The following is a 22,347-nucleotide window of genomic DNA, read 5'->3' as shown; positions in this document are numbered from 1 at the left end:
TCCTCTCATGAGCTGCTAATTGGAAGAGAGAAGTCTGAAATTAGAAGATTTATATAACCTCTCCACTGAATAAAAATACTTACAACAGGCCTAATAGTGAGGCTTTCTGCCTGAGTAACCATCAACGGAGGAAAGAGCCTATACTCTTTCTTCCTTACCTATTCTAAGAAGGACAAAATGTCTGAGGTTGGAAGTTGACCTCTGGTCAAAGGTTGAACTCTGGAGGTCATCTAGTCCAATCCCCCTGCACAAGCAGGGACACCTAGAGCAGATTGTCCAGGACCCTGTACAGATGCTTTTGAAGTTCTCCAAGCAGGGAGACCACACATCCTCCCTGAGCAACCTGTGTCCATGCTACCTCACTTGCACAGTACAGAGGTGCTTCCTGATGTTCAGAGGGAACCTCCTGTCTGTCAGTTTGTGCCTGTTGCCTCCTGTCCTGCCACTGCATGCCAATGAAGAGTCTGGCTCTGTCCTCATTGCACTCTCTGTATTTATAGTAGACATTGATGAGATCACACCTGAGTCTTCTTTTCTCTAAGCTGAACAGTCCCAACTCCCTCGGCCTTTCCTTATAGGAGTGATCCTCCATTGCCTTCATTATCTTCATGGCACTTTATTGGGTTCTCTGCAGTATGTCCATGCCCCTATGGAGGAGTCCAGAACTGCACATAACTCAAAATGTTACTATTCAGGGAATATCTTCCTGCATTTACAGTCTCAGTTCTTGGGCCATATGCAAAAATTATGATACTGAAATAATACATAATATTTGTGCATTACATGACTCTATTCCAAGATTTGCTACATGCAAGTGACTTGAGATTTTTACTGGAGCAAAAGTTTATATTATTAAAGAAACCACTTCAGAATAAATGTCTTCACACATCTGGGAGAAGTCAGTTTTTAGTTACTCATGGTATGTTTGCATATTTAAAAATTATCACCATAAATAGTAAGGCAACAAAATTATCTTAGAACGTTGAGGAAAATATTTGATTCATGAGCTACGTGATAAAATACAGACTGTATATCTTGTGAGGAAAAACAAACAAACAATAATTGATGTAACTAACTGAAGCATAAGAGGTTCTGTTTGAACATTAGGAAGGACTTCTTTACTGTGTGGGTGACAAAGCACTGGCACAGGTTGCCCAGAGAGGTGGTGGAGTCTCCCTTCTTGGAGATCTTCAAAAGCCACCTGGACGTGGTCCTGAACAACCTCCTCTGGATGTCCCTGCTTGAGCAGGGGTTGGACCACATGATCTCCAGAGGCCTCTTCCAACCTCAATGGTTCTGTGATTCTGTAATTTAAATCGGGCATGCTATTAGAAGTCCAGTCAAACTGTATTGCAATGCTATTATGAAACAAAGCGGTTCATGCCACATGGACTGCCATACTGGGACAGTCCAGGGGCCTTGTTGGTATACTATTCTGCCTCCAATAGTGACTGCAGCTTACAGAAAAACTACAAAAGTCTGAGCAACCATATTGATTGCTCTAATAATACTCTATTTCAGCATTTAGGATTTTAACAGCTAGAGAGGGTATCCAGACTGTCATGTTTAATAACAACTGAGGAATTTATCCTTCTAGAGTTTATCTAATCTGTTTTGAAGCTACTTACTCTTTTAGCCTCTGTAATATCCTATGACATCAAGTCTGACAAAGTAATTATATAACCTTTGAAGCACTTCTTGTCTTTGTTTTTTAAGCCTGCTTAAAAAGCATAAAGACACTATGTGCCTTACAATTTCTGCTATGAAAGGAGTGCTTAATCGCCTCTTTATTCATCCCTGTATCATTTATGACTTTGTAGGCTTGAGTCGTACATCCTGGTGTGTCTGTTTGAATCCATAGAGTCTTCGTCTTGTTTAGTCTGTCTGCCTTTTGAAGCCTCTGATCCTCCATATCTCTATTCTGTGGAGCTTTCCTGTTTGAACTAGGGTGTGAAAAACTCTCCCATTTTGTAGATCCTGTGGAATACCTATATTCAGTTTATCAACAAGAATGAGCTCATTTTACTTCATTTCTTTCTTCTTTGCCCTTATGAGAGGATGATAAAACATGATGAAATTCAAGAAGGGATTAGGGTAAACTTAGGTATCTGCTTGAAGTATTTGCATGTGAACAGGATATGTAACTAACGGGGATCTACTCAACAGAAGCAAATGATTCAGCTATCCCTGAAGTGGATCTATCCACGTCTTGTGGATAGTCAACCGTATCTCTGTAAGCTCCACTGATTGTGATGAAGGTTAACCTGGAGCTGAATCCCACGTCTTTTTGTGAGATAGTTTACTTATTTTCTAACAGAGAAAATGACAGACAGAAATAGTGCCTTTACAAGATCACATGTAAAAATACTTCATTTCAGCTCCATAGTCAGTTCCTTGACTTCCATATGTCAATCTGAGCTCAAGGGAGGCCTTACCCTGGGCTGCTTAGTCTTTAACTGTGCTGAACACCTCCCTTCTCAACAATCTGGTATAGAGTTAGTTGTTATATGTCTTGTTGCATCTTTATTTTTTTTTAAAGGCATTTCACCTTTATCTCAGTAGAATAGACACTGTATATTGGATGTTTAAATTAATTAAGGTTATAAACAAAAAATAACCGAGAGCTAAGTTTAGAAAAATTACTGTCAGGATATTGGAGGATTTTTTATTTTTATTTTTATTTTTATTTTTTTGGCTTTGTGCAACAGCTTGTGTGTTGTGTTCCTTCCCTTGCTGCAAAATCAGTACTGTCACAGTTACTTTAAAAAGATTATTTGTGGAATTTTCCACTACAGAAAACTTTTTTCTTTACATAGTTAGGATTTGTACTGAAATGGCAATGCTACTAGCTTACTAGCTTGGGTTGAAGATTGCTTTATGATTCCTTGTCTGCTGTAGAACAGGCAGTCTTAATCCAGGGATTTCTTTACTGTTGAATGCTTGAAATTGAAATCTCTCTTTTGCCTTGCCATTTTTTTCTGTCCAGACGAGGGTAATCTGAATAGTGCTATGAACAGGGGCCATTAAATATGAATAGGAAAAAGAAAAGAAAAAAAAAAGCTTTTCATATATATAGGCATATATATTTTCATATATATATACAGAGAGGCACAAATCTGTGACTGACTCCTGACTCAAGAGTAGAGAGAAGTTTATACATTTGCATGGAAAGTGTACTGCAATTCACTGTAATCTATTCCCACATTTCAGTATTTCCCTTACTTTCAATTACCGCCACCCCTGTATCAGGGTCTGTGCAAGGGTTGGCTTCAAATGATAGTGTTTTTAAAGGGATGTGAATTGTACGTGTGAACTAAAGTAAAATGAAAGCAAATAATAACAAAATATACAATCAATTCTGTTGCTTTAGAGTATAAAATGGAGTGTGTTCCACTGTTGATTCTTGCCTATTAAATTGGGAGTTAAACGGCCAATATTTTAGAGAGATGGTGGAATATAATACTGATTTCCTGTTTCTTTGTTTCTTGCTTGTGAGGGTGGTCTTTGAGGTTTCTTTTTTATAACAGCTATAGGGAAGATCATCTTAAAATGGTGTGCAAGTGTTAAATACATATATTTGGGAGCTATAAGAAAGAAGGTTTGCAGAAGATGCTTTCTCTTAATAGCAGCTCATTGCAAGATAAAATATTTTGTGTACAATCTAGGAATTTGAAGTCATCATTGCTTACCACAGGGATAGTAGCTGTGACAAGGACTCAAGGACATGGAGTAAGGCAAAAGAAATGCGTTTAAGGAGTTGAAATGATTGTGACCATTGAGAGTAAATTTCCAGACCCCTTGAAATTAGTTTTCCACTTCTTCTACAAACTCTAGAATTTAAATTCACTCTTAATTCATTTAAAACTGTAGCTCTCAATTGTGATCTAAGGACTGCTGGTGTTATATGGACAGCTGTCTACAAAACTCAAACATTTTAAGACAACATTATTAGGTCCGTGGATTAAAAACCAAGATTATATATTTTTCTGTGTGTTCTCTGTATAGTATTAGCATTATGATGTGCGTGACTCATGTATGCCATAGTGCAGTGTGGTCTGTAACAATTCTGAGAATCAACAGTGGTACATTGATCCAAAAATTGTGAGCTAGCAATCTAGAGAAAATAGCAACAAGTTAATTCTTGAGGTGAATCCAGCTACAGAAGAGGAAGGTATATTTAAGAGGATGAGTGTGATATTTTCTGTTCCAAGAGGAAATAAATTAGTTTGTTTCAGCTTGTTCTTCCTTCTGCCAGATTAGATTTTTCCACTATTTAAATGACAAAAAAAAAATTAAAAAAAAAAATAAAAAAAGCTTATTTTTTAAAATATAACCAGTGAAAACTTAAGGATGATTTCCTAGCCCATATTGATAAGTGCTTCTAACCCAAACTGAAACATAAAAAAATTAACACAGTAATTTAATTGTACACATAGGAATTTGAAGACTAACTCTGTCCTTGGAGCTTGGTAAATCTTTAATTTTTTTTCCGTGGTTGAAAAGCATTCATGTATCCAGCATGATACTGGTTTAAGTTGAAGAAAAGACACCCAAATGTGATATATATAATGAACTATCTTGTGTTGCTTCAAAGGAAGGAGCATTATGCATGAAGAAACAGTTTACTTTTTGTGATTTATATTTATTTTGTCAAAGCATTTTAAGCCTACTTGCCTCCTCATACAAAGATTAACTATTTTATTACATTTCAGTTGAATGGTTTGTTGTAAAATGCTCATTTTATTTCTATATAATCAGTGAAAACATTACTTTGGTTTACATTGCTTCATAAAATTGCTCTATGTACTATATAAAATATGTGCATTGGTTTGGAAGAATCAGTGTTTACATGAACTCTGTAATAATACAAGATTTACAGTGCTTCTTCCTTGTAAGTAGCTATCTCTAGATGTCTTCATTTTCAAATGTTCATGCTGAGCTGAAATGCTATGATGTTCTAATTATAAATTAAACAAATGTATAATTCCAAGATACTAATTTGTTTAAATTTTACATTGTATTTTTAGTTAACTTAAATTATTTTCTTTTTCTTTTATTGTTGTGATCTGTTGTCTGTTTTGTCTGTTGCATGTCCAGGGTTCTAAGGTTAGTATTGCTGCTGTAAGTTTCAGTTTTTGCATTTTCAAAAATTTCTTGGTTTTGATCATTTAGTATTTTGACTTTTTTATTATTATTTTCCTATATCACATAGTAGGATGAAATTAGGAATATAGTGGCTGTATTAACTTCTCCTAATGTGTTTCCCTTCAGTAACTTAATGCATTGTCAAATATGATGCTTACTGTTAGCTAGAAGACAAATGTGGGCAGGTCCATGAGCTAAGTTATAAACGTGGTTCTCAGTAGAAAAAAAATCTTTAGGCCCTGAACTTGTAATTGTATGGGACACTTGTTACTGCTCTTAAAAGTATGCACAGTAGACATGAGGTGGTGATAAATTCCCTTTTTTAAGGCTTTTTAAGCTATGCCAATCTAAAATATTGCTAATACCTGACGACAGCTTGATCAACAGTAGAACTTATTTTAAATGTTATTAGAATATTGATGTGCTGTTTTAGTAAGGAATACTGATAATACGTTTTGCTTTAAAAAGACCTCCAGTCCTTTAGATTTGTTTTTTTGTATATATATATAATTATATATATAATCTTAGGGAGATTTTTTAAAAAGATTTTTTCAATTCAAATTTTTCAAAAATCTTGGTAAAATACACTAAAATGTATATTTTATAAAATGAATTAATTACATAACTTGCAACATAAAGCAAGAGATATACTGAGAAGGTTTTAAGACCATGATTGATGCAATACTATTAAAGTTTGAGAAAAATCAACAGCAGGCAGTCAGTAGGCTGCTAGCAAACTTGATGCAATACTATTAAAGTTTGAGAAAAATCAACAGCAGGCAGTCAGTAGGCTGCTAGCAAACTTGATGTTATTTGAAGTCATGAGTTAAAACTTCAAGTTTCTGTAACCACATATGATATTTTCTAAAAGACAGTTATGGCTATAGGTTTTTTTAGATCTATTTTCTTTGGATGAATGCTTTTAAAAAAAGATGTTCCAGTCTCTTACAAAAAACAGAAACTTATTTTTCCAGAATGTAGGAATAAAGCACACACTAAGAAGGGAAGACCTGACTAAAGAATAGAAGTCAGAAGCAGTTATCATTTTACCATTTGTCTGATTTCATTGGGCAGATCAGACAGATGACAGCCCTTCCCAAATCACTCCTATAACCAACATGTTACATCCTTAAGAAAAATTAAATGAAGTGTTATCTATCATTGTGATGAGACATGCCACATTATATCCTAAATGTTTAAAAACAGTTTTGTGCTTAATACTGTTTGGCACAGTTTGCATTCCTCATATGTTATAATCTAAGCTATTCTAAAAAGTAACTCTTCAAGAAGGATACTAATTTTTTAGAAATACAGAAATAAAGGATTTTAATTTTTCCTTTTTTTTTTTTTTTAGTTTCTGAAATGTCCCTAACAGTACAAAAATTGTACATTTTTCATAGATAATTCTAAGCAAGTGAATAAAAAGCAGCATATGTGACAAAAGTAATGTTTATTAAAAGTGACTGAACTCTGTGCTCTAAGAAGCCACGTGCTCTGAAATCTTATTGACAATCAATAAGAATCAGTCACCTGTAGACAATGTTTTAAGTTATTGTTTAAGCGTATAAATGTGGATACAGTCAAGCCAATTTTCAATTTTCAATCAAATTTCAGTCCAATTTTCAATTTTGCATAGCTCCAGAAGTAGAAGTAAGGTTTAGGTGCTTAAGTAGACTTTTTGTTAACTAAACTTAATGTTTGCTCACTCATCTGCACTGTTAGACACCCAAATGCTTTTGAAAACATGATTCTAGACATCTTGGAGAAAAGATTTTTAGATTTCAGAAATAATGAGCTCATTCAGCATTCTTCTTTAGATTCCCGTTAAGCACTACATTACAGTACAGCACTACATTAGAAAAGAAATGGTCATTCTCTGAGAAATGTAAGTTGCATGCCATATAACTTGTCACATTTTCACTTCCTCCTTGTTGCTGCAGTGAGGAAGTAAACACTCTCTTCTGATTTACAGGAGAATTTGTACAGTGCTACCAATACAATAGTAAGAATTCCCAGGGAGAATCAATTCACGGAAGCAGGGCAAACCTGTCCAGTTTTTCCCACTCTTACTTGTTTATCTAAAGGAATGTAAAAGCTGTATGGACTTTAATTAATATGTTACCTGACAATTTTTTTAGCCTATGGAAGAATGTAAGACTATGTTCTACCCTTACATACTTTACAGTGTTTTACTATCTGACCACACTTTGTCTTTATGTAATTGCTGATAGCTTTACCATTTGTATTAGACTTTTTATCATCTATTAGAACATGTAAACATAAATAATTTTCTCACTCTTCATGCTGTCTTACTTCAAATTTGGATCACAATTTATATTAATGGTAATAATATGAGTTTTTTTAAATAACTTTTCAATGTATTTATCATTAAGTGTAACAATTTAGATTTGTATGTGTATATGCTGCATTCATTATATTTCAGTTGTGTTCAAGCTGTTTAATTCAATTATCTCCTTTTAAAGACTGAATTGGAAAATATTGAAGTGACACAAGGAATGTCAGCAGAGACAGCAGTAACTTTTCTCAGCCGTCTGATGGCAATGGTTGATGTACTAGTATTTGCCAGTTCTCTAAATTTTAGTGAGATTGAAGCTGAAAAAAACATGTCTTCTGGAGGTCTAATGCGACAGTGCCTGAGGCTTGGTAAGTCTGCAGACAGCGCGTATTAAATAATTACTTACAGATCAGTGAGCTCAAGCTAGATCAAATAGTGACACATGTAGGAAAGGTCCTTGTACTGACTGTGATATGATGAAATAATAGTATGCTATTGCTGATTTGATGCTGTTTTAAGGTTGATTCAATTAAGACACAAAAATAATAAAATGGCATGTCTGAAATTGTTAATTCCTTTGTAAAAGTTGTATACATTTTTGAGGAGTAAAAATATTAGATAAAAGTAAATGAATGGAGGAAAAATGTTTTTCCTAAAAACTGTTTTGCTGCATGCCAACTGCAAGTTTCCTTATCCAAGGCTCTGTAGATTTGAAAGACTGTTTTCAGTCCATGTAAGATAAAAAGCTTGGGATGTGTGTACAGACTGCAGATCTTAATATAAATATTGCAACAGTCTAGCACCTTTCTTCACTATTTACCATTTGCTATATCTTCTTACAATTAATTAGGCAATTTAAAAATTTCTGAATAGTTTGAATGATTCTTTCCAACCTATATCACTTTGTCCTGGTGAACATCTGTCATCTGGCATGATGCTGTTTCTTTAATGTTGTATCTCACATACTTTTTCATCTTTTAAATGCTGAATAATTTTTAGACTGATTTTTGTCCAGTTATTATTCATACCACTCATTAGATCATTGATAATTATACTGCTACTGGTATAATGTTTGTGGTTTATTATCACTTATTAATTTTCATCAAATTCTCAATTAACTCCTACTATTTTCCTCTGTTGTAGCTGTGCATAACTGCACTCAAATTTAAAGTGTTGATAACTGATCAATAACATATGAGAGCTCCAGTTCAAGGACTAATAACTTTCAAATTTTAATATAGTGAGATAGCAGTTATACATTAGGTTATAACATTAGGTTGTTCAGCTAAAAGAATGAAATAAGTCACCATTAATGCTTTCCTAGTACCAATGGAGTCCAATGTGATAACTATCACCGTTACTATTTGGACATGGTTATTGATATATGCAGACTGCTAATTGATATTCTAAAAATAATTATAAGAAAATAACTCTAACTTGTTTAATTTTCATGACTTTTTCAGTTTGTTGTGTGGCTGTGAGAAACTGTTTAGAGTGTCGGCAAAGGCAGAGAGAGAGAGTGAACAAGACTTCGTTAATCAGCAGTAAAGCTCAGGATGCTCTCCAGGGTGTAACTGCAGCAGCAGCAACCAAGGTAATCCAGTCTTCAGTTACCAACAGCACTGACAAGACTGTACCACTGCTTCTATGATCAGAAAGCAATTGTATCTGCCTTCTCAAGTATTTGGGAAAAGCTTGTGCAAAAACTTAATGCAATGGTACACTGGAGCAGTTTTAAAGAGCTTTACCACTCCTGCTTTGTTTTGAAGTTCCCTTCACATCTGTATAGTTTTGTTTGTTTGTTTGTTTGCTTGTGTTTTGTTCTTTTTTTTATACCTGCATAGCTTTTTTAATTTCTCAAGGCATCTTCAATTTGGATGAAGTCCTGTAATCACATCTGTCAGTGGAACATCTGAGTCCCAGCAACTTCAATGTACCATTGCATGTACAACAGAGATCAGTATTTTCCTTCTGACTGAATGAAACCTACTTAATATACAATTACAACATCATTAACACATTGCTTTTTTTTTTTTTTTGAACTTGTTAACAGCTTTGAGTCCTTAAACTAAAATCCTGAAGAATTTAGTGTAGTCTGTGACATAACTAAAATATGGCATTTTAGCTAACATAACAGATTCCTGTTTTTTTGGTACTATATTTTCATTAGGAAATTTAGTGTTTTTTGTTCTCTAATGCCTCTTCCAGACAGCATTTACAAAATCAGCTACATTCACACTATTATTTTATTAAATCTCACAAAAGGCATCATATTTTCCACTTTATCACATTCAGTGCAAAGCAAATCAGTATAGCGATGCTTTTAGGTGTTTAGGCATAATTTGAAATACATTGTCATTTTTTAAACAAAGCATAGTACTATATGTACTATATGTACTATATGTAGCTCTATATGTCTTTGTAATAATAAGAATTATACTGTGAATAGTCTGTAATAATTCTCAGTAAAATGAAAAGAAAATGATTTTTGAAAATATTTCTGCTCATGGTTTTTAAATTTAACGTGTATTAGACAATTTATTGTACTGCTATGAAATAACTATAATCAGAAATCATCTTTTGTGTGCATATTATTATTTAACTCTGCAAAAAGATACAGTTGTTCTGATGTAGTGGGATGATGTAATAATTTAAATATTTAGGACAATAATTCAAACTTTGTTTTATGTAGAAGCCTTGTCTGAGTGAAAAGTACATTGTTAGTATAATGAAAGTACATTGTATAATGAAAGTATACTGTTAGTAGAAGAGCATCTAAGATTAACAGTGATATCTAAAAATGTATCATATTAAGGTTCTAACACAAATGCTTTAAATTTCCCAAGATATTTGGGGAAAAAATTCTCATGACTGTTTTATTTGTAGACTCCCCTTGAAAATGTCCCTGGCAATCTTTCTCCTATAAAAGACCCTGATCGGCTTCTTCAGGATGTTGATATTAATCGTCTACGAGCAGTTGTTTTTCGTGATGTGGTGAGTAATATGTGCTGTAATTCTACAAAATCATCACTTCCATTTTCAAAGAATTTTTGGTTGTTCTAGAATTTAAAATATCTTTCATGTGTCACACGATATATATTATCAGCAAACCATCTGCTCATGGCTTTGTAACTGCCAGCCACTTTCTGCACTTTAAAATCACAGAATCATAGAATGGTTTAGGTTGGAAGGGCCCTTAAAGATCATCTAATTCCTGCCATGGGTAGGAACACCTTCCACTAGAGCAGGTTGCTCAAAGCCCCATCCAACCTGGCCTTGAACAGGGGATGAGGCATCCACAGTTTCTCTGGGCCACCTGTTCCAGTGCCTCATCACCCTCAGAGGAAAGAATTTCTTCCTAATGTCTAATCTAAACCTCCTCTCTTTTAATTTAAAGCAATTCCTCCCTTATCCATATACAATACCCCCTGACAAAGAGTACTCTCCCCAGTTTTCTTGTAGGCCCCCCCTGTAGGTACTGGAAGGCTGTGGTAAGGTCTCCCTGGAGGCTTCTCTTCTCCAAGTTGAACAACCCCAACTCTCTCAGCCTGTCTCCATAGGAGAGGTGCTCCAGCCTTCTGATCATCCTTATGGCCCTCCTCTGGACTCACTCTAACAGGACCATGTCCTTCTTGTGCTGGGGACCCCAGAGCTGAATGCAGTGCTCCAGATGGGGTCTCACTGGAGCAGAAAGGAGGAGAACCACCTCCCTCACCATGCTAGCCACGCTGCTTTAGATGCAGCCCAGGATATGGTTGACTTTCTGGGCTGCAAGCACACATTGCCAGCTCTTGTTGAGCTTTTCGACAACCAACACCCCCAGGTCCTTTTCCTCAGGGCTGCTTTCAATCTATTCTTTACCCAGCCTGAATTTGTGCTTGATCATATTGATAAACCATTTGAGATTAGTACATAATTTTGTTTTACAGTCAGACTTGATCATATATTAGCCAAATACTCACAACCAGAATAAATCAGTTATGTCCTGAATTAAAACTGTATTAATAAAAGTGTCAGTTATTTGTTCAACCATTGTAGGTGGAAGAATTATTATATTTATTGCAGAGATGCAACAAATTGATTAAAAAAAAAAGTAAATTTTTACTTCGTCTAAATATATATATCATATGTGTATAAATATATATATATAAATGTTTTTCACATGTCTGCAACTGGTTTTACAGTAAAACTATTCTACAATATCATTTTTGAAAGCACTGCAATAGGAATTATTATATATATGCAAATATATATTTTATGTTTAAACTTCTCCAGCTTAGGTTTGAGTGGATCGAAGTAAAAAATGAATGTAGGAATAGTTTTAAATGAAGAAAGTATAATGAGAAACAAAAGCATTTATCTGTTAGAGTGATCTGATCTGATCATCTTTAAAGGCCAAGGTTCAAACTGGGTGATGATCTTCTCTCACCTACTCTTTCCTTACGTAGAGGAGAAGAGAGTAGTGGAAGCAGATTCTGAAATTTCTATGAAAGAACTAGTAAGAGGATTTACAGTTATTTTAAGTGTTTCAGTGACATGCAACCAAATTAAACACACAGAAAAATATGGAAAGCAAGCCCTGGATTTGTGATAGAAAATGGGTACCTGTGGAATTGAGACAAGTTGAAACTACTATAGGAGCAAATAGAGGCTGAAGTCTTAATTCTACCATGCTTGGTTTTATGCCACAATAATAATAAAAGAGATGTCAGTTGAAATACAGCAAACTAGGCTCAATCAGGGCCATATCCAAGCAATTGGTAGTGGCCATAGAACAGCAGACTACACGGGGTGGGAGGAAAATAAAGGCAGCAAAGTTGTTTTGGTCCTGGTATTTACCTTAGAGCCCTAGAAAATGAGTTTCTGCTGATAATCCTTTTGAAGAAGTCAGAATATATGAACTGGGATTTATTGCTGGAAGGAAAACAATGGTCATAAACCTCCTGCTTTTATGTGTTGCCACAAGTTGTTAGTGCCTGCTTATCATCCAGTGTTAGTCAGAAAAACATCAGCAAGCTTAGTATTCCCTCTCAGTAGTATTCCCCCCTTAACTTCTTGCAGCAGGACCTTTTGGATTCTCATCTTTGGGGCATCAAAAGTAAGTTGCCATTACTGTTAAGAAGAATTGAAAGCACTCTCAGAGCAGAATCAAGCCTCTACTCTGAAATGCCCATTGACTTCACAGGCTTGAAGATTTGTGTAGTTTCCAAATTACCTTTAAGATTAAGTACTTAATAAATGTTGTGTACATACTACTTCAGTGAAAATCCATTAAATCTTCTAGTTAATCCCTTTGCTACTATGTTAACAGATGTAACATTTCAGAAGGGCATTATTTATAAAGCTTTGAGATGATCTTGAGTGAAAATTCCATGGAAATGTCCAGTATTATAGATCTGTTCCTTTCTCTCTAACACAGGACGACAGCAAACAGGCTCAGTTCTTAGCTTTGGCAGTAGTCTACTTTATTTCAGTTCTGATGGTCTCCAAATACCGTGATATTCTAGAACCACAACGAGAAACTGCAAGATCTGGGAACCAGGCAGGTAGAAATATCAGACAAGAAATAAATTCACCAACAAGTACAGGTACATTTGTTTTCTTTAAATGTTATTTTTCATTTTCATATGTAGATTTTTTAGAACTGTAATTATCTCAGTACAAAGTACTTCTAGTGAGTAGTTTAAAATTCTAATAGGAAATTACATGGTACTTTCTTTCTCTAAAATCATTTTAATGTACATTGGCAGATTTCCCTTATTCTGTGCATTTGCTTATAGGGTATAATTCTCATTTTTGTATTGCTTTTTATGCTTTTGTTTCTTTCATTTCAATATAATTGAAAAGAAACAGTGTGTCTGATGGGGCGAAAGCTGTAAAGTACAAGACAGTTGATCAGCACAACTTTCTTAGTCTATTATTTGTTAGTAAGAGCAGAAATCTTTATACAATGAAACATATAAACAGCAAACACAGCTCTTTGCCCATGTAAACTCTTTTAGTTTAAATTAGGAGGTTTGTGGAAAGGTGGTAGTAGAGGACTCCTTTTTGGAGTCCTGCTGCGTTGGTGCCTACATTTGAAAGCCTAAGGAAAGATTATAAGAAAAAGGAAGCATTTCCATTACCTTCTTTGAACTGCTTGTGATTTTTTTTTTTTAATAGTAGTAGTTTTTTTTCACTGGCATGTGTTCTTCAGCCTGAGAGGGAGGGAGTCTGTTAGCTGTCAGAGCCCATCAGAAATTAGGAATCCAAACTTTACCCCACTTTGTTTCAAATTCTTTATACTGTCAATTCAGTAGGTTTTTCAAGTCCCACTGGATTGTTTACAACCGTACCTTCTGTGTTAAAAGAGCTGAAAACAGTAACTGAACTTGTCCATGAAGCTCTTCATGTATGTTTTTTGTCTTGTATTGAATTTTAATTACTTCATTTATGGAGTTTCTGATTTTCATTCTTCATAGAATGTATGTTCCAATTTGTGTCACATTTGCATTTAGTCATTATCTTCTAATTCATCATTATGCTTTAATTTATCATTTATATATCACTTCTGAAGTTCATGTGCTTAGGGGCTTCCCATTTCAAATATAATACATGAACACGGTCAATTATGAGAAATCATATTTTTTGTGCCTTTCTGGTTATATGTTATTGTCCTGCACTAAAAAGCTGCTAGTTTCAGTGAACTATTTCACTCATGATTATCGTGTGTGTGCATATATATATGTGTCTTTTTTTCCCACGATTGTTGCTCTTGAAGTGCCCAAATAGGTGCGCTGTTTCCTATCTCTTGATACAGAACTTGTTTTCTTCCTTTAGAAATGCACTTTATGTTGATAATACCATATTTGCATGTTTCAATGAGATAGGACTTCTGTCATGGATCCACAGTGGACCAGGCCACACATGAATACTAGCTGGCTCACATTTGATTCCATGATTTTCTCCACAGTTGTGGTCATACCATCTATCCCTCACCCAAGTTTGAACCATGGATTCCTTGCCAAGTTAATTCCTGAGCAGAGCTTTGCCCACTCATTTTACAAAGGTAATATTAACATCATCTCCTAACCTGTTTGGGTGTTCTTATTTAATGTAATGTAATACAAGAACTAACTGTGATGTAATTGTTGATAAATAAGTATACGCCTCAGGTTACATGGAGATCAGACCTGATGACACCTTTAAAACTTTAACTTCCTGCCTACATTTCTCTAGGAAATCTCTTTCCCAATTTTACTATCACTTCTTTACTTACTATGAAATAAATTTTATAAAAGATCAGTCAGGAGGAGGGAATGGATGTCGAAAATTCTAAATGCTTTTGGTTTGTGGTTATTCTACTACAATATTAGGCCCATAAAGTCAGGCCTATTTTTAAAAAATATTGCATACCACAGAAAGTATGTAGTATTTTTGTAGTGTTCCCTTTCCCCATATATTTTCCTGTTATTTTTCCTTCCTTTCTTGCTTTTTTTTTTTCCTGCCTTCTTGATGGTATGTAAACCTTTGATATTGTATGTACTGTGAATTATTTTATGCATGTTAGTTAATGTGCTGTGCTGTGCTTTTCTTGAAGGAGACCACTTTTGTGACCAGAGCAGCTATTACATGTTTTGGGCCTGCTTTTGTTTGTTTGTTTGTTTGTTTTAATAGTTATAATATAATGTAGAGAAAATGTTTTTCAGATGCCATTATTTGAAAAAATAGGGTTACCCAAGTGTAATTTTAGCCAAATTTGCATGTACATTTCCCCATTTATTTGCATGTACTATAATGTGAATACAGAAATATAGGTTAAAAAACATGATGAAAATGTCATTGGTATAATTTTGCAAAATCTCAATGAGTAAAAAGTTCGATTTATGGAAAGCTGAAGAGATTAAAAACTGCTTTCTGTATATAAATAATAGAAATAGTTAACTTCTTTCTTTGCTAATAATGTAACGTTATATTTATCAAATCCTGTTCTGGGAATATTATGTTAAAATTTTTATTAGATCAACTTAAAAAATCACTATGTTTATCTTACATTTCTTAAATTTCCATGTGTGCATGTAAGTATATTATAAAGTGTTTTAAATTCTAACAACTAGCAATCAAGGGTTTATGATTTTAATTAAAAAGTCTATTGTCTGCCATCTGAAGAAAAGAAATAAAATAAAAATATGTATTTTCCATCATTGATTTTGCTGATATAATATTCTTTGTTGTTACACTGTTGTGTTCAGTCCATCATTGATTTTAATGAAAAGCGGGGCAGGGGGAGGGATCATTTGCTCTTAGTTCAGAAGAGTACTACGGTGTTATATAGTGCTAGAGAATAAAACCCTGGAACAATTAGATCTTCCTTTCTCAACTCCTTTTGCCTTTAGAGCACATTTTTGTGTAGCAGGCATAGATATTTTCTTTTTAAACACCTTTTGCTTGAAAAATTGGAAATGGTTAGACTGCCTCAAAACTTACATTTAATTAAAAATATTTTTAAATTTAATACAATAAAAGAAATTATGCAAAATAAGTGAGATTATGTTGCTATTTGTATATTGCTTGACATTTGAAATAATGGATGTCAAAAGGAGTGGAAAAACAAATACTTTTTCTTATCCATACAAAATAAAATGTACATAACAAAACCAGAAAAAAAAAAAAGCCTAAAAAGAAGTCTTTTAAAAATGGAGCCAGATGTACAAAATCACCAAAATATTTCAGATAAAGATTTTTATTTTTTTTTAAGAGAAGTGTCCTCTATACTATTGTCCGTAGTATTTGCTTTACCTCAAGTTCAAGTACAATATAGTTTTATTTTGATTTGTTCTTTTAATAGTTCAGTAGAGCTACAGTAATAGTGTAAGTGAGATACAGAAGAAACTGTAAGGAAGAAATTGGCTTTAGAAACAAATTAGTCAATACAGGAAATTTTATCTGTAGCTATTTAAATTTATTTCTTGATATTTTCTCTTATACCTAACTGCATCTACATCTCTAATCTGCATATTCATACATTAGAGAAGAGCGTTTCTGCTTTTTAAATTCTGAAGTCAGTTACTCAGTTTTGAAGGACATGAGCAGGAACTGAAAATAAAAAAAAAATGCCAACACTGTCAGAAGAGGCTTAAAGTCAAAACCTGTTTTGTCATTTCAAGAATTTTTCATTCCAGTGACTTAGCCAATCAGTTTCTTTTTAGTGATCTGACATGCTTCCAGATTTTGGCAGAAAACATATAACATGTTAATAATATTTTATATTTTAAGATATTTTAACATATTATAGCATGATTAAATTTAACATTTAAAAGTCAATATAAGTTTTTAAAGCACAATCCTATTTATTATAAAATGGATAAAATTTCAGTTGTCACATGGAAATAAAGCCTCTATATTTTATTCATTCTGCATGACATTAATTGGATGTAAAGGGTGTGTTCTTTGACAGTCCAATTCAGTACAGCAAATTGTGTCATCATTGCATTATTGTTAGAATGGTACAAGAGTTCTTTGGAACAGATCTCTGTGAATTTAGGGAGAATGATTGGCTGCTTAAAATAAATTTTTTAGTAGATGTGCTTCACAGGGAAATATATTATACCTTTACTAATAATTGCTTGTAGTCAGTAAAATAAATTTTAATTTTTTTTAAATTTTTTTTTTGCTGTGAACCAAGTATTGTTCACAAGCTATATGTTATCTTACGGTGTTTAAAGGAGAAAGAACACACCAAGGAAGAGGAAGAAAAAGGTAAACCAATGGTGTCCATTATACCATTGTGTCATTGTATTAAATGGTGTCCATTTAGCAATAAAAATGTTTTTTTCTTTATTCTGCTGTATTTTTTTCTTTCTAAGCTCACCATGGGAAGGACAAACTTGTCTCTATCTGTAGATTTACTTTTTGCCATATATTGGTCGCAAGTGCTTTCATATCTCCTACTAGTTTCTGATAAATATGAAGGGTCTGCAGTATTTCTAAAATAATCTGTGCTTAGTCTGACAAAGCAGAACTTGTAAAATCAAAAGAAATCTCACTCTTTTCTATTTAGATCATATACAGGATTCATAAAGAGGCAAAAGAAACCCTCCTTAGCTCATATTATTTAACTTCATAACTTTAGAGTTTTAAAAGGGGAGAAAATATGATAGTTTTCTATGACATCAAAAATCTTAAATAGAACTAAATTCAGCTCCAGAGCTTTAAAAAGCACCTTGACGTGTAGTATCGATCTTCATAAAGGTATCATGGCATAGCTCAGGAAGTTTTATGAACCAGCTTGTAAGTCTGCTACATCAAGGCTTATTCCACTTGCTGCTTCAAGTGTCAGATACTGAGAAATTCCTTCGGGTACATCAACAAAGAAAAAGACATAAAATATACACACACACTACTGTTGGCTTATTTATTCTCTGCAACATCTTCATACCTCATGTTATTCATGGCTGGATGCCAATCACATAAGTGAAGAGCTCATCTGATTCAAATGCTGACAGTTTGGCAAGATTTCAGTCAAAGACAAATGCTTGTAAGGATACTCTGGAGAAAACTTAGTCTTGCTCATCTTTTCAAAGATACACTGCTTGTTTACTACTCCTCCTTGAAGTTCAGAAACAGTTAAGAGAAATCTTGGGCAACAGAATGTCTCCTGAAAGACAGAAGTTGACTTATTGGCAAACCTTTCTTCCTTTGTGCTCTACAGCTTCCTAATATTGTGAAGTCAGGTGAATCTGGTTAGAGAATCCTGAATGTGCAGTACAATTCAAGCATCTATTCTACAATAATTTATTATCACAGTCTCAGATAAAAAAGTAGATTAGTATTCTTTTGCCTCTGAAGAGTATCTGAGCAACACAGTCCAATAAAAGTAAATGTTGTCAGACTTCTTTCTGTTCACAATACCAAAGAATTAGAATAAATTAGGCTTTTGGAATGTCAGATAGATCAGTTTTTCTGAAATTGTGAAGATTTCAAAATGGAGTCTTTGGATCGAGAATTATTGAAATGCAAGAGTGTGTAGAGTGACCTAAAATATTTCTTGGCCTAGAGACTTTTCGGTTCATCAGATTTCTTCAATTGACTGGGATGAAGATAAACTCCATAATTAAAATATGGAGTTAGAAAAAAATTGATATAGCATTAAAGTATCTTTGCCAGAAAGGGAGAGTTATTTTCACCTGACTATTCAAAGATGATAGAAAACTTACTTTATCATTCTCAGTATGTCAAGTGGCTGTGGGTATTGTAGTATGACTAAAAGCTCTGTACTAGATTTTCAATTTGTATTTAGGAATCATCAGTCATATAATTTGTACTTTCTGGAAAATGTTTCTCTTTTTCCATTATTATTATTTTTGTCTCCCCTCAAGCAGTCCTAAGTGAATTGTCCTGTGGTTGTTTCTCTGGTTGAAAGTCTGGGAGACCTTGTCTGATTGTAGAAACTTAATCTGTTGAACAATTATCTAATATAGTACCTATTTTATCATGTGAAGCTTCTTCATGTATTGGTGTTTTGAGAGGGGAAAAAGAGCTAATGGAAATCTGCCACACTTAGCCAGCAGACCACAAACACTGTGGTCAGGTACATAACTGAGATCCCACATATAACAAGGCAACTATGATCTAAATGTTGCAATAACATTTTACAAATTTTCTTTACTGGAGTGGTGTAGCCAGTGAATTCTGTAACCCGCTTATTTATATCTGAAAAGAATCTGTTCATGCCTGTGCACTTGAGTAGTATATTAAGTACAGAAGTTCTGTTTTTTTTAATTAAATTTCTCACATGGGAGGACTTAAAAGACAGTTGGCTGGTGCTTTTGCTCAGGTGATCAGCATTTGTTACCAAAGCTCTCACTAGGGAGAGCTGAACATAATACATTTCTTGTAGAAGCATTTACTTAGGTTGTCCATGTTTGAAGAAATTGCTCTGCTCAATTTATTATAAATTTGCACTATTTTAAAAGCTATAAAATACACATTGAGGTAAAACATTTATTTGTTTTTAGGTATTCCAGTCTCCTTTTTTGCCTACTAAGTGCTTATGATCCTTGAAGGACACTATTCATTGCAGTCCGATGCTCTAACAAACTCACTTTCAAAAATCTTTGGCTTTCATCTTTAGTGATAATTTCATGTGTTGTATTTACTAGAGAAACAGTGTTAGAGCTTAATCTTTACTCTTGCTACTGCTGAGGAATGATTTCAAGTTCCTTGAAAAGTTTCCTTTCAAACTCAGTAGGTTGAAGGTAGTCCCAGTATGCAAAGCTACTTCCTGTGGAAGGCAGACAAGCTCCTTCTGTTTTATTTCACAAGCAAGTACACTAAGTTAACTTTAATGTCAGAGGAGGTTCAGGTCTGTGTAGGAGGGTTATCAAGACTCTGACTTCTGACTTAATGGCACAGTGGAACTTGCCAGTTCCTGGAGCCATTTTAAAATAAAATTGTAGTGGTTGAGACATCCTTAGTAGTCTTTACCTCTGTCCCTTTAGTCAACAAGAGCTACCAAATTCTACTCTTCCACAAGTAGTGAATTTAGTGTAAAATGCTAAAATCTGTATTTCTGGAATAGTAGCAACTTAAATAGCTTAGAAGACATTGTTTTCTTCTCGGTTAGTTTATCTGATTTTTCCCAAAATTGTTATGAAAATATCTCTGTTATGTCTGGAAGGTGTGGAAGTCAAGACTGAAACACTGGGAGTAGCCCTTTCTTTTACTAGATAGAGGGTAATCGGTGTATATTTCGAGAGCAGAAATATCATATTGGTGGAATAAGCCTATGAAAAAATAGATGAGCATTGTGTCTTCTGTTAAAAGCAGCTAAACAGCCTTATATAAAACCAAATAACCTCTTTAAGGTATGGCTATGAATTTGAAGTAGTTTTCGTTATGGTGGGCAGGAACAGTAGGATGAGTTTTCTCAATTCTGGTCATTATTAAAGCTATACTTGCTTACACTGAAGGGTTATTATATTGTTTCAACAGTACTTCCATCTCCACATCTCCAGCAGTGGAAAGGTGTGAATGATCTTTTTTTTGCACATTAACTGGGAGCCTATAAATTCCTAAACACACAATTAATACTACACAAATAATGGAAAGATATTTTCAGTCAAAAAAATGACGTTACCACTTAACATTCAGGAGTGTTTTGGAAATGAAAGTGTTGCAACAGTTCAAATTGCCTTATATCATATTGTGCAGAGAACATTGGTGTGTCACTTATCACAACACTTTATCAAAAATGGATTGGCTTTTCATCTCCTTTGATATTGCTGTCTGTATTTTTCCCAAACACTGTAAATGAACAGATTTTTAAAGGTATGTGCTGTGGATGGACTGAAAGCTATTGATTTTTTTCTTGATAGAAGTAAATATATTAAGAAGTTGCAGAAATTGCTTTTTCTTCTGAGGCAAGTAAAGCATCTTTTTTCTGATTGCTGAGTATTGTCCATTGCTATACCATTATTTGTATTCCTAGTGTAGTAGCATTCAGATTTACAGCCTATTTTTATAATACCTCTTTTGCAAAAGGACAGCAGTCTAACTTCACAAACTGGGCTAAGGGACTAATTTATATTGCTTCTCCAAATATCCTTTGCCTCCACAAAGCCCTGATAAAATCTGTGGCTCCATCTTCCTCAGAATATAGTTGTCCATATGCTTTCAAGAAGTTGAGTTAAATGTTATAAGGGAAATGAATGATAATCATGTGAATGATAAAAAATTGATTTTCTGCATGCTGCTCCAGATTACTATATTGCTTTCCTGATTATATAAAATATATGCCACCTATTCTGACTGCCTCTGAGAGGAAGTATATTTTAAGATCTTGGTGTAATAATAAATACATTTTGATCAAATATTTATTACCCTTCACCCTCTACTTAAGGGATCAGAAGATACATATAGTTCATCATTAATTAATCAATCATTACATGCCCATGAAGCAATTGTAATTTATATTGGTTTTGGTCAAATAACATTAACACTTTGATTTGTTTGTACAAATTACAGATGTTTTAAAAGTTCTTTTATTTTTTTCCTAAGTTTTTCTATATTTCTTATGTAATGCTTTTAGTATGTTTCATCATGTCTATGGAATATTTTATTCTTCACTTATTTTTTGTGACTGGATTTTGTAACCTATGTGACAGATTTTTTGTTGTTGTTCTTAGTTTTACAATAAATGTCTAAACAAAATTATCAGCTTTCCCATAGTGAGTCAGAAATACAGATATTATCATAGATAACTACTGGCTCATCTATTTTTTCGTTTTAAAATTGTAAGAAAGGAGGGTAGAAACCTGTAATATCCAACAGAGTGAGAATCACAATTTTCTTCTTTCTGTCCACCATTCTGCCATGTTCACTTAGTGTCTGTTCCTCTGATCCTTTTTTCCCCTAATTTCTTCACAGATAGTCTTTCATTATGTGTATACTTTTTGAGTTTACACAAGACAAAAATAAAACAGAATCTGACAAAAACTAGGGAAATTCACCTACAAAAATTCAAACATGCTATCATACTGTTCCTGATCTGCATTTGTTTTTTCTTTCAAATGCAAACAACTTATTTACTCTAAAATTTATATATCTTTATTACAGCTTTACATTTTCTTAAATTTATTTTTTCTTATGACTTTTTTATTTAATTGCCTTAGTTAGCTGTGGCCTGAATAGTTGTGGGATCATTGAAATTTTGTTTGGTAACCAGGTAATCAGTCAGACTGATGTACACGTTTATTGAGCACTGAGTGAAGGAGGTTTGGTTAGTAAGGAAAGTGATAGTAAGACAGAATCAAGACTTTGATTAAAGACATTGCCTAAACAGATCAAGAGTTATAAGTCTTAAGTGACTCTTTTAATACTTTTTATTTGATCAAGGTAGAAGGAGCTGCTCTATATGCCTGCCTGAG

General features: G+C 33.8%; 1 protein-coding gene across 1 annotated transcript in view; it reads left to right on the top strand.

Moving 5' to 3' along the window:
* Positions 1-22,347, top strand: part of NBEA (neurobeachin) — a 516,634-nt gene that overhangs the window by 174,844 nt on the left and 319,443 nt on the right. The window contains exons 25-29 of the mRNA XM_050714797.1: positions 7,629-7,809; positions 8,905-9,035; positions 10,328-10,435; positions 12,861-13,029; positions 14,394-14,489. Coding sequence (XP_050570754.1) covers positions 7,629-7,809; positions 8,905-9,035; positions 10,328-10,435; positions 12,861-13,029; positions 14,394-14,489 — 685 coding nt within the window. The remainder of the gene's footprint in view (positions 1-7,628; positions 7,810-8,904; positions 9,036-10,327; positions 10,436-12,860; positions 13,030-14,393; positions 14,490-22,347) is intronic.

Source organism: Cygnus atratus, chromosome 1, assembly GCF_013377495.2.
Source record: "Cygnus atratus isolate AKBS03 ecotype Queensland, Australia chromosome 1, CAtr_DNAZoo_HiC_assembly, whole genome shotgun sequence".
Classification (NCBI taxonomy): domain Eukaryota; kingdom Metazoa; phylum Chordata; class Aves; order Anseriformes; family Anatidae; genus Cygnus; species Cygnus atratus.
Note: the sequence above shows the minus strand (reverse complement) of the source record. Positions and strands in the feature narration are given on the sequence as shown.